Source organism: Engraulis encrasicolus, chromosome 7 (genome assembly GCF_034702125.1).
Source record: "Engraulis encrasicolus isolate BLACKSEA-1 chromosome 7, IST_EnEncr_1.0, whole genome shotgun sequence".
Lineage (NCBI taxonomy): Eukaryota > Metazoa > Chordata > Actinopteri > Clupeiformes > Engraulidae > Engraulis > Engraulis encrasicolus.
In genome coordinates, this window is record NC_085863.1 from 31,023,245 (window position 1) to 31,037,106 (window position 13,862).

At 44.4% G+C, this 13,862-nt stretch overlaps 1 protein-coding gene across 1 annotated transcript in view; it reads left to right on the forward strand.

Annotated features, from left to right (window-relative positions):
* Nucleotides 1-406: 406 nt before the first annotated feature.
* Nucleotides 407-13,862, forward strand: part of ripk4 (receptor-interacting serine-threonine kinase 4) — a 29,554-nt gene continuing 16,098 nt past the window's right edge. Inside the window, exon 1 of the mRNA XM_063203256.1 lies at nt 407-714. Within this exon, the coding sequence (XP_063059326.1) occupies nt 533-714 (182 nt within the window). The 5' untranslated portion in view covers nt 407-532. The remainder of the gene's footprint in view (nt 715-13,862) is intronic.

Sequence of the window (13,862 nt, forward strand, 5' to 3'; positions counted from 1 at the left end):
GCCAGCGATGTTTCTCAGAAAATGAGAAGCGTTTTTTTTTTCCCTTTCCCCTCCACATTCCTGTGGTGTTGGATATCACGATACCCTATTAACACCACAAACAGACACTGCAAAGACGTCCACAAAAGGCTTGCTGCTCGGGGGTCAAAAGTGAGAGGTAATGCGTTTGCCAAGCATGTTTGCAAAGTAGGGGGTTGGAATGTCATACGAGACAATAATGTCTCCATTTTATACTTCACCTGTGACTCTGTTTACTCAGAGTTGTTACACACAGGATGTGATGTCATAGCCCAGGCCCCTCCCCCTCTTCACCTGTCTCAGTGGGAAGGGCTAGGCTGGAACTCTCAGAGCTGAGGGGAAGAAAAAAAACACAAGGAAGCAAGTTCACAGTGAACCAGGTGAGAGAGAGAGAGAGAGAGAGGGAGAGGCGACGGTGAAAAGGACTGGTGTGCCTACGAAAAAAGGACTTTTACTGAGGATTTTCTTGACAAATCTGCCACACAAACTGACCCAACTCATTGGAAACAAGACGATGGATGTGTCGGAGACCACCCAAGGGGACTTGGGACTGCTAAAACTGTTCGACTCGTCTGAGTTTGGGAGCTGGGAGAAGATTGGCTCCGGTGGGTTCGGCCAAGTGTACAAAGTACGACACGTACAGTGGAAGACCTGCTTGGCCATCAAGTGCCCCCCAAGCTTACATGTGGACGAGAAGTAAGTTACATATTTACACCCTCTTGTCAACTGTGTGTGTGGCAGTCACACTGGTATTTTTAGTAAGTACTCAGCAAAGAAGAACTAAAAAAACACCTAGTCAGGTCACTGGTTGAACCCTGTTTGTGTGCTTAGTCTGTTTGTTTTTGCTGTTTGGAATGTGCTACCTGGCAGAGCCATGGCAACCTTCCCTTGGAATGCCAGGGTTTGATCCCAGGCTTACATCTTCTTTCTTAATGAAGGCAGAGGTTATCACTTTTTTCCACCTTACAGTTAAGGAGGAGTTGGCTTGAAGTTGTTTTGGAGTCGTTGTTGCACCCTGCTTTTGACTCATACAAGAGGTGACTGTTGAATCAGACATTGCACTGAAATCCACTCATGCGTTTGTCTAGCAATCTGCATAGACCCCATATTCTTTCATTTAAATGCCATTTAGAATACAGTATTGACACACTCTTAAATTGAAGAGAATTTCAGACAAAAGACAAATCCTGTGCAGGACCATCACACACTACTTAGTTTTCCAGCTAGAATTATTTTCAGATTCTTTTGTTTCTGTGTTTGGCTTGTGTTCTAACACCTTGTTTACTTCCATTTGTTCTCCTTCATGTTGTTAAACCCAGTGAGATGTGAATTGTGATTTTTAAAAAAATCAAAGTACTTTACTCTTCATAGGAACATTAAGTCTTGAATTCCAGATGACCTATTTTCAAATGTATTTAGACTGGAAGCAAACAATACAAAATTGCGACATGTATTTTTGCAACACTGCTAATAGGGTTGTGTGCGTGTGCGTGTGTCTGTGTCTGTGTGTGTGCACATGTTTGTGAACTCTGCATTGATTTTTCCTCCCCTGTTAGAATAAACATTCTTTACAGGTTCACATGTAAAGTAGCATCTGATTTTCCCATGCACAAGCGTGGGCAGCAGCCTTGGCAGAAAGCAGTAGCACCTGTATAGAGGTTTTGATGCAGTATGAATCAAGGTTTAAAGGTGCACTGTGTAGGATGGTGGAGTAGGTATTGCAACTATGATGCTCATTGAAACTGTGCTGTCTTGATGCAAATTTGATCTTTTCATGAATATGTGCAAAATAATATTTGCTAGTAGAACCAAAGTACAGTAAGTTTTGTAGCTAAAAATGCCAATTTCTGGAAATTGAAAATGGCGGAAAATGGAGAAGATCCCCCTTTTCATGTATGAAAATACCAATTTTCCAGTCATAATGAATACTTACAATTTGATGGTGGTGGTGAAAAGTGTAACATTTGTAAATGGGCATATGAATTCTGCAGATAAACAAATACAAATATTACACAGTGCACCTTTTAAAAGTAAAGTCAAATCAACAAAGAGATGAAAAAATATAATAGTGAAAATCCTTGTCAGATGAAATTAGCAAGAGTCAGTGGAACTTGCTTATTTTCAACATGGCTTCAGTGACATGCAATGGAAGGCCTGTGGCCTGCAATAAACAGGGGTCAGTGGCTGTATAGCTTTAGGCCTATGGCAGGCAGGTGGGCGTGTTTGATAGACTGATGGTCATCTATGGAAAATTCAACATTCCAATCTTGGCAATCTGATATGTAAACTAGAAACTTGACTCCGCCAAGGAAGCTGTTTGATAGATCATTTGACTATGTTACACCCTAATTATTTTCATGTCTTTCTACCTTCTTTTGGTGTAGTTAATACTAGTGGTGTCAACAATGATCGATTCGGCGATGCAATCCAATGCGGGGCATGGACGATCCAGAATCGATCCGGCAAGTTCCAGAATCGATCCGGCAATTTTTTAAGGTTTCAATTACTTCCATGGATATTTCGGGAGGAAATGAATGTTAAATTAAATGAAGCACTTCAAAACATTGCAAGACTGATACAGACTGATACAGAAAACAGCCAATCAATTGTTGCTAAGTATGTGACTACTTGTATTGCCTCATCATGACTGATTAAACATTTGCTTTGCGTTAAGTAGAAATGTAATGCATTGCAATGCATTAATTGAATAGGATCGGATCGGATCGCACAGAATCGAATCGAGTCGAATCGCTACCTCCCGAATCATGATCAGATCGGCTCGTGAGGGCAGTGCCAATCCACACCACTAGTTAATACCTTGAATGTCAAAATTCACCCTATCCTGCAATGGTGATCCAGAGCACCACCAAAATTGAATCACTTGTTCCTCTTGTCATGTCCAACAACTACATTGATAAGTGTGTGTGTGTGTGTGTGTGTGTGTGTGTGTGTGTGTGTGTGTGTGTGTGTGTGTGTGTGTGTGTGTGTGTGTGTGTGTGTGTGTGTAATGAGCCATATATCCATGTTGGATTTTGCTTAGTAGAATGCGTGTTTGGATGGTAGGGGGTCAGGATGAAGAGAGTGGTCTGGTGGTCTGGGGAGCAGGTCCATTTGCCTATCTGATAGTATAGCAGAGAGACAGGTTTAAGGTCACACACACACACGCGCACGCACACACACACACACACACACACACACACACACACACACACACACACACACACACACACACACACACACACACACACACACAGCTTGATGGCATGTTGGCAAATATTGCCAGTCACACAGTACACACACACACACACACACACACACACACACACACACACACACACACACACACACACACACACACACACACACACACACACACACACACACACACGTTGTCATATACCCCACTACAGCCACTACACAGTTCAGCCTTTGTCCCTGCCAGTTCAGCCTCTCTCCTCTGGCGTCCATGTTTACCAAGACAGTGTGGCAGGCAGGCAGTGGAACAGGTTGGACTGGTCGCGTCGACGGCTTTAGAGAGGAGACGAGAAGAAAAGAGGAGCGCATAGGAGAAGAGGGGGGTGAAAAAGCAGCATTGTTTGCGTCCCCGGGGCCTAATGCGGAGCTAGGGAGGAGGCAGGGATGGAGCTTTAGACCTGGATTAGCCGCAAGGTACAAACACCCAGTCAACTGCTCAGCTTACTTTTTTTTACGTTATTACATTACATTGCATTAGGCAGACGCTTTATAGCCAAAGCGACTTACAGGACATAATCATAGCCAACATCACTAGCAGATTCAAAATGCACAGGAAACAGAAACAGAACACAAAAAAGTGCTGATGCAAAGTAGGATTACTTTTAATTTATGTAGTTTATATTTATTTATTATTTATATTACTTGCCTCCATTGACCTTCACTCCAGCTAGCCTGCTTACGAGCCCCTCTCAAAACAGCCCCTCACTAGTCAGTAGAGTTGCCAACTCCCTGGGGAAACAAATAAGAGACACCCCATTCACACTGGGGTTGTGGGGGTCCTCCCTCAGAAAATGTTGCATTTCTTAGATGCAATTTCTTGCATTTTAACCAAATTGCATCCCATTTCAGCTCAATATGGAACCATACTTTTGTTTATAAATACAGAACAATTCCGTATTTCGAGGGACGGTTGGCAACCCTACTAATCAGCCTGGGGTGCATTTCTCAAAAGAGAAGTTGTTAGCCTGTTAGCAACTTCGGTAGTTGCCAATGGGAAAATGCATTGAAAACAACAAAGTAGCTAATGTAGTAAACATCTTTGGTTTCGTAAGTTTTCTTTTCAACCAGCCAAACTGAGTTTTCACTCAGCATTTGGCCTGCTGGCTGGTGTTAATTTAGAGCCATCTTCCCCCCTCCACTACAGCCATTCAGCCTCATTCACCCAGTCCCAGCCCCAGCCCCAGCCCCAAACCCAGCACACTCAGCCTCTCTCCAGGCCCCACAACCATATCTCCCACAATATAGTGGTGTCACCACGAAATGACCAGGTAATTCATCTAACATTCCTGGTGCCGTCACGATAACGCCCCGTTTTTCGAGGTTGGACCACACTTCCGCGACCTATGCATTTGTCTGACTCGTTGTTGATTTACGATTCATGAGCAAATTTCTGTTGGCAACCAGTGTGCTACACAGAAGACCACAAAAGTGTTGCGCGAGACCGGGCACGGGCCTAAACACCAGGTAGCTCAGCTCCCCTGTCTCCCAGATCCACTGACTGTCATCATGAGATCATCAGCTTGACCCCTCAGCCTGCCACTGGCGACCCCACTGTCCACTCTGCCAGTTCTCCTCAGCCAGTACCAGTCCCCACCCCCATCTCCCTCCCAGCTGACTTGCCCCACTCCCCTCTCTTAACAAACGATAAACAAAGTATTGGATTCTCTCGAAGTCGTTCTCGTGGATTAAGCAGGATGCTGCATACACATTGACCTATGGCATCTGGAGAGACATAGAGGTTTTATTTCAGATTTTATGAAAAATGTTTTTGTGTACCAGCTGAATGAACACATTCCAATGCAAGACAAGGGTCCTCGCTTTGAATGCAATTCATTTCATGTTTTATGTGCTTCAAAGGCTGAGATATTTACGGTACATGCTAGGGGTGTAACGGTACGTACCTCGGTATTAGGGTCAGGGTTAGGGTTTCGGTACAGTATATGGGAACAAAATAGAAAACCCTTTTCTTCCTCAACACGTTCATTTCAACAAAATATTGTCAAAATACAAACGAAAAAAAGGAAATACATTCAACCTGATACTTTGGGTCGGAGATTTCATCAGTGTGAGAAATAGCACTTTTTCCTCAAGGTTACACAAAGAACAAGCTTCTACACCTGTTTTTTCTCTCTCAGGGTTCTGCACGAGTCTCTGCATGTAGTAGCAGCATAATGTAAAAACATGAACAGAGTAGCCTTTTACTCAACCTTTCGGTACTCGGTACAGCACTATTCGATTCGGTACAGGTCTTTTCGGTACGGTACGTCGGTTCGATTTGATATCGTTACACCCCTAGGGACGGCACGTTTCCTTAACGTCTCTGTGAGCAGTGCGAGTCCGAGAGGTTCGCGTGCTGCCTTGCACACTGCACAGTCAACGTACACGTTCTATCCGCGGGCAGCAGCCATTCATTTTCAATGGAGCCTGCACATTGAATGCAGACGTCCGCACAGGAAAATTGACTCGAGTTCTATTTTTAAGGAGCAACGCGGACATGTCCGGGCGGGACGGACATGCACCGTGCTTACACCGCGCTCCTGTGTGCAAGGCATGATTTGTTTTCATGTATTTTAAGGGGACACTGTGTGAGATTTTTTGTTGTTTATTTCCAGAATTCATGCTGCCCATTCACTATTGTTACCTTTTTCATGAATACTTACCACCACCGTCAAATTCTAAGTATTCATTATGACTGGAAAATGTGCACTTTTCATACATGAAAAGGGGGAGCATTTTTAGCTGCAAAAATGACTCTACTTGGACTATACTAGAAAATATTTGTTAATTACTTAGTAAACTTTCATGTAAAGATCAAATTTGGCAATAGGCAGCCCAGTTTCAATGAGCAGCATAGTTGCAGTGCCTTTTTTGACCATTTCCTGCACAGTGTCCCTTTAACAGTTTCGAAATGATAACAGACACGTTCTGTGGACATACTGTGAATATCCGCGCCGTTGGTGTGAATGCAGCGTTAGGATTTAATAGGCAGAGGGTACCTTTTCCCAGAAAGGGCTTAGCCAGCAGCCGGTGCTTTTTGCAAGTGCCTTAGGCTTAAAGGTACACTGTGCAGGAAATGATCAAAAAAGTACTGCAACTATGCTGCTCATTGAAACTGGGCTGCCTATTGCCAAATTTGATCTTTACATGAAAGTTTACTAACTAATAAACAAATATTTTCTGGTATGGTCCAAGTAGGTTACAGTCATTTTTGCAGCTAAAAATGGCTATTTTTGGAATGGCGGACAATGGAGAAGATCCCCATTTTCATGTATGAAAAGTGCAATTTTTCCAGTCATAATGAATACTCAGAATTTGATGGTGGAGGTAAGTATTCATGAAAAAGGTAACATTAGTGAATGGGCAGCATGAATTCTGGAAATAAACAGCTAAAAATCTCACACAGTGTCCCTTTAAATGGGTGTTATTATTGTGTGATTTCCATTTTTTTAACAATGTTTTAATTTCCCTCTATTTCTTCTGACTTGGTTGTCTACTATTTATTTTTACTCTATCTTTCAGTATACTTTGATATGGATCATATAGGCCTACTTGAGATAGAAGACCTGAGGACATAAACTGTTCTGAACCAGTTGCTTTTAGCTGACTGTGTGACATGGGTAACTCGCAACAGCTATTCCCTCTCACTCTAGCCTCTCACAGCTCTCGTCTGCCGTTTCCCCTCTCTGTATTTATAGGCACTCAGCTTCCTTGTTCTGCATTCATGGCTTTAAGGAAGTGTTTACCTACAGGGTTAATCTCTCTTTCTGTATATTTAGCCCCATATTTCATGAACAGAGATGCACACACTGCAGAATCCAATTAGCCATTATCTGTAACGTGTAATCAGTGTGTGTGCTTAGTGTACCCAAGTTATATTTCACAGATGATAATAACTTGCCCCTGATCTCCAGTGTGATAAAAAAAAACACTAAGGAAGGGGGAAGGTGTTCCTTAGCCTACCCTTTAGGCAAACACACACATTTTTGCTCTTATCTGAAATTCGTGGGAAAAGGGGCTTGGAGCCTTACATCCAGTGTCCGTGTCACGTTCGATCTGATGTTAATGGTGTCTCGGAGCTGTGGATACGCTGTGCTTAGCAGATAATGCCTGCCCTGAGATTGCAGAGGGAGGGATTGCACAAAGGTTGTGCAACACAAGAGCCTCAAAGGAAACGTGATAGGCCTACATGTCAATGCACAGAACAGAGCGGAGTTGAGTCTGCCAGCCTCCAGGGGCTCTATACAACACAACACAACACAGCACAGGTTACACTACAGATGGTGTGGTATTGGGGTTGCCAACCATCCCTTGAAATATGGAATCATCCCGTATTTAGAAACAAAAGTAGACTACGGTTCTGTATTGATCCAAAACGGAATGCAATTTGGTTAAAATGCAGGAAATTGAAGAATCAATCAATCAATCAATTGAAGAAATACTCAATTATCTGGGGGCCTCAAAGGAAACGTGATACATGTCAATGCACAGAACAGAGTCTGGCAGCCTCCAGGGGCTCTATACAACACAACACAGCACAGGTTACAGGTGGTGTGGTATTTGGATTGCCAACCGTCCCTTGAAATATGGAATCATTCCGTATTTAGGAACAAAAGTACGGTTCCGAAACAGGACACAATTTGTGTTAAAATGCAGGAATCACCAATCAATTAACCAATCAACTAATCAAAGAAATACAAAATTATCTGGGGGAGGATCCCCTGCACCAATGAGGTGTCCTTATTTTTTTCCCAGAGAGTTGACAACCAGGTGGTATGGAGTACTGTGTTTAGCCTAAAGCCCTAAACATGCATTGGTCATGGCTATGCTGCTACGCTATGATTGCCTCAGCTGCAATGCTACATAATGCTGCTGGTTTGGCTATCCTGGTTTTACAGTGCCTACATAGATGCCATGCTACATGCTGATTGGAACTTAGTCAGACAGCCAGTCTTTGTTATGGTATGCGGTGCTGTAAGGTGACTCATTTCCTTCTGATAAAACAGATAGGCCTAACTGTTATTTTGGGCCAAATTCTGAGGCCGAAGCAAGAGAACCAGGTATACTGCACAGGTGCACTGGTCTTATCATATCCTGTGCTGTGTCTTCTTTACTGTGCTGCTCAGAGTCAGCAGGTCAGTGCAGTGTTGGTCTTGACAAGCTGTTCTGGGTGCTGGCTATGGTATGCCAAGCTGCTGGTCTGCACCTGTGCTGAGTTTGGTGATGCTGGTCTTGGCTGTTCCAAAATGGTCCTAGCTATGATCTCATGTAGGCCTGCTGGTCTTGTCTGTACTATGCACGTGTTATCTCTGCTGTGATGTGCTGGTCTGTAATGGTATGCCGGACTTGACTTGCTGCACTGATCTTGGCTAATTATACACATGCTTCAGTAGGCCTACATGTTGACCTTGACTAGCTGTGCTGCTTTTGGAAATGCAGATTTAGTCTGTTATACAGTTCTTCTACTTGGCTCTGTGTTGGTCTTCTCTAATGCTTTTTTTGTGTTGGCCTTAGCTATAGGCTAAGCTGGTCTGAATGATGTTGTTCTGGTCTTGTCTATGATGCCCTGGTCTTCGTGATGTGATGGTAAATGCTATGCTATGCTGTAGTATACAAGTCTTGGTTATGCTATGCGTTGCTGGTTTTGACTGTAATGCTGTTCCTTTTTTCAGTAGGCCTACTGTATTGGCAGCATATTCCTTGTTTGTAGTTGACGGCCAACACACTTGTCCAATCAGCCTCTCTTCCAGTACTAAATTGAGTTTTTCATTTTGTTTCCATTTCATTTGTTGTATTAATTGGATAGGATAGGTTGAGGATTTGAAATGTGTAATCGTGTCCTCATATGGCCTCCAGATTCAAAAATCTGCAAAATGTGTAAGGTGGCACTCCCCAAACTGGTCAAACAAACTCAGTGTGTGCAGTTGCAAACGGACAAAGAAGTGCAGTGAAATGTAGAAGTGAAGCACGTGTGGTTTGCTGTGCAATGTACAGAATGCACACCATGTTGTTGTGCAGTCATCATGGGCTGTCATCAAGTCATTAGCAGCAATGAGGAAATGTTCCAATACCATAACCATTACAAGTCAAGTCAAGTCAAGTAGGTCAAGTCAAGTAGGTTTTATTGTCAATTTCTTTACATGCACTGGTCATACAAAGAATTTGAAATTACATTTCTTGCTTTCCCATACAGACATAGACTAATCTAGGTAAGGACATAGACAGTATAGACATAGACAGTACTTATACATGGACTTAAGACAGTATGGACATAGACAGTGCTCATACAGACATTTAAAGTGCAAGACTGGACAACAGAAGACTTGTAGAGGACATACATTAAGAGGTATTTGTTGTGCTTTTGTGCTTTTCCTAAAAAAAAGTCCTTTATAGCGTTCTGACATGGTAATAGTAGCATTTTGAAGAAAAATAAATATTAAAGAGGTCTGTCAAGTACACCAGCAGCAGTGTGTGTGTGTGTGTGTGTGTGTGTGTGTGTGTGTGTGTGTGTGTATGTGTGTGTATGTGTTTAGTGCAGGTAAGGTGCGGTGTGCGTCTTGTGTGTGTGTTCGTGTGTCTGTGTGTGTGTGTTTGTGTGTGTGTGTGTGTGTGTGTGTGTCAGTGTGTGTATGTTTGGGTTTAGTGCAGAAAGTGCAGTGTGCTTGTGTGTGTGTGTGTGTGTGTGTGTGTGTGTGTGTGTGTGTGTGTGTGTGTGTGTGTGTGTGCGTGTGTGTGTGTGTGTGTTTGTGTGTGTTTTGAGTTAGTGCAGGTTGAAAGTTCAGTCAAGTATAGTAGTGCAGGTGGAATGTTCAGTCGCAGATATGGTGGTGGGGGATGGGGGGGGGGGACGGGTTGTCAGTGGCCTTGCTGGCTAGAGGCTGACAGTGGAGGGAGAGTGGGTTGAGTGTTCAGCATCTTGATCGCTTGGTGCATTGTGCTGCTCGCCAGCCTGGTGGTACGGGAACGGAGGCGCCTGTACCTCTTTCCAGAGGGCAGGAGGCTGAACAGTTTGTGTGCAGGATGGCTTGTGTCTTTGATGATCATCAGTGCTTTCCGGGTGAGGCGTGTGGTGTAAATGTCCTGCAGGGAGGGGAGTGGTACTCCAATGATCTTCTTCGCTGTGTTCACAACACGCTGGAGTGTCTTCCTGTTTTTCTCCGTGCAGCTTCCTCCCCACACTGTGATGCAGTTGGACACGACGCTCTCTATGGTTCCTCTGTAGAATGTTGTCATGATGGAGGGTTTAGCACTTGCCTTCTTTAGTTTGCGCAGGAAGTAGAGACGCTGATGGGCCTTCTTCGCCAGTGATGTAGTGTTGGTGGTCCAAGAGAGGTCGTCGCTGATGTGCACTCCAAGGAACTTGGTGCTGCTCACTCTCTCCACAGCATCGCCGTCGATGGTCAGTGGTGGCAGTTTTTTTTGGACCCTTTGGAAGTTGACAACAATCTCCTTGGTCTTGTTGACATTCAGCAGGAGGTTGTTGTCTTTGCACCATCTGGCCAGCAGGTCTACTTCTTCTCTGTAGTGAGTCTCATCGCCCTTGGTGATGAGGCCCACCAGTGTTGTATCATCCGCAAACTTCACTAGATGGTTAGTGCTGTGGGTCGTTGTGCAGTCGTGTGTCAGCAGCGGGCTGAGAACACAACCTTGCGGAGCCCCCGTGCTCAGGGTCAGGGTGCTCGAGGTGTTGTTCCCTACCCGTACTGCTTGTGGTCTTTGCATCAGGAAGTCCAGCAGCCAGTTGCAGAGGGAGGTGCTGAAACCTAGTTTGTCCAGTTTTCTGATGAGTTGTTGTGGTATTATGGTATTGAATGCTGAACTGAAGTCAATGAACAGCATTCTCACATATGAGTCTTTATTGTCCAAGTGGGTGAGGGCTGGATGGAGGGCAGAGCAAATTGCATCCTCCGTGGATCGCTTGGCTCGGTATGCGAACTGGTGGGGGGTAGGGTGGCTTTGATGTGTGACAGGACTAGCCGTTCGAAGCACTTCATGATTATGGGCGTCAGTGCTACAGGACGGTAGTCATTGAAGCATGATGGTGATGATTTCTTCGGCACAGGTATGATGGTAGCAGCTTTGAAAAGTGATGGGATGACTGCTTGCTCCAGAGAGATGTTAAAGATGTCTGTGAAGACATCCTTCAGCTCTTCTGCACAATCCTTCAACACTCGGCCTGGTATCTGAGCCAGCTGCTTTGCGTGGGTTGATGGTGGCCAGTGTCCTCTTAACACTGGCAGAGGACAGGTAAGGGGGTTGATCATGGGGGGGAGGGGGAGTTTTCTGTGGGTGAGTGTCATTTTGTGCTTCAAAGCGGGCAAAGAAACTGTTCAGGTCGTTTAGCAGAGAGGTGTTGTTGTCACAGCTTCGTGGTGCAGGCTTATAGTCCGTGATGGCCTGTATGCCCTGCCACAGGCTCTGTGCATCTCTGCTGTCTTTGAAGTGTGTTGTTATTTTGTCTGAGTATTCCTTTTTTGCTTTCCTGATGCCCTGGGACATTACATCATTATTCAATTACATCATTATTTGTAAGTTTCCTGCTCACCCATTCACTGTATTTGCAGTTGGGAACTGAAATGGAAATGTACTCACATACCAAATACCTCTTTAATAATTCACCTGCATTGTTAGCATACCAGCATGTAAATTAACGGGGAAGCTGTGTTAAATATTCTGCTCCACTGTGTGTTGCAGTCGTCCATCATTTCTGTTATGTTTCAATATTGTCGCCATCTGTCTATGGGCGTATAGAATATGAATATGGGAATATGGGCATTTCTTCTCCGTGAGCAACAACGGCCACCAATATTACAAACTTTGAATTCATTAGGCCTACATCATGTGTTCTCCTTAGTTAGTAGTATAATGGAAGCCAACCATTCAACCTCCAAGAGGCAAGTAAAGACTATTTACTGCACTAATGCCTGAGCTGGCCAAGACCCAGGGTATCTCTCTAAGGCATACTGGCAGGGTATTGACCTAGGCCTCTTACTCTGTGGTGTTGTACCTGTTCTCCCATGGCCAACTGTAGCTGTGATTGTGAGATTGCGGGTTTGAGCCCAGAGTGGTGAACTAGCACGGATGAGTACAGTCACATTTAGAGTAGCCTAACAAAAACGACATGTGTTAGCCTTGTGTGGGAAATGCCAGGACACTTACTCAGAGGGTGAACACATTGATCAGTGTGTCATGGGTACACTACACTTCTACTGATGACAACTAAACACAGAGCACCCACCTTAGTCACTCACATCCATGATTTATAAAAGAATAAGCCCAGCTACAGTGTGTGATCATCTTAGTCATTGCCATGGTTTACTAGAAAAGAGTGAGCACCTTACTCACTGCTATAATTTCTGATAGTCTCTCTCTGTCTCTGCCTCTGTGTCCCTGCCAATGTCTCCCACTCTGCCTGTGTGTCGTCTGTGTAGGTAGCATAGTGTTTATCATGAGCCCATTCTCGTGGAAAATCAACTACATGCTTTGTGGTGCCGCTATGATATAGCCTCATTTTTCGTAGTTGGGCAACGCGCGCTGTCGTCGAGAGTGGGTGAGAGAGAGCGAGTGAGGGAGAGAAGTGTGCATTCCGGGAGGGGAGCGCTGTCGTTGTGTCAGCTTCATGCCACCTTCCTCCAACATTATCCTTAACCTTAACCCCAACCCTAACCTTAACCCTAACCTTAACCCTAACCCTAAACTTAACCCTAAACTTAACCGTAAATCACTTGTTTGAAATGTTTGATTACCGTCGTTTCCAGTTAGCCTTCACTTGCGCTTGATTGTTGACGTCCGTCTGCATTATTCTTCCCCCCCCAGAACCAAACTAGCCCAATTGTCAGTTCCCCCTTTCGTCGCCCAACCACGAGAAACGAGGCTATTCGTAAAGGCATCAAGAGGCTTAAAGTTGATTTTTTTCTGTTTTTCTCGTTAAGACTTCACGAAAGGCCCAAGTTACTGTTGTTATCATCGGGGATTCCAGGGGGCGCTGAGAAGGATTAGATTGATGTCTGTTGTTGGAATACCGGCACGTTTCCCACCGAGACATGCCGTGTATGTGGTTTGTGCTACGTTGCTCAGCTTTTATCAGTTTAGGGGGCGTGCATGCAGTTACCCGAACCCTAACCCTATGTCGGAATAGCGGTATGTCGGAATAGCGGTATGTCCGAATAGCGCAGTCCCCAAATGGGCCATTTGTTCAAAAAAGTCGAGAACCACTGGAGTAACATCTGTATGCTACTATTTCTCTGTCTCTGTCTTTTCCTGTTTCTTACACTACACAGGTCTCTTCCTTTCATTGTCATTGTTACCAATTTAGCGACTTTTGGCAGTGTCTGGCGACTTAAGCGGCTTTTTGGTGAATCTGGCGACTTTCAAAAACTTGTCTTTTCAGTGACAAAATCACTGCGCACAGCGTGTCGTGACGCTGTGACGTCAAACGCAACGCCATGACGTCATCTAGCAACTTTAAGTGATTTTTTTTTGCCAGCACTGCTTTGAACTCATGAATCTGAATCAGGTCTCAGATAGTCTCTGCTTCTGCCTCGGACTTCAACTCTAAATTTAACGCTGTCTCTGCCTCTGAATCTGACTGA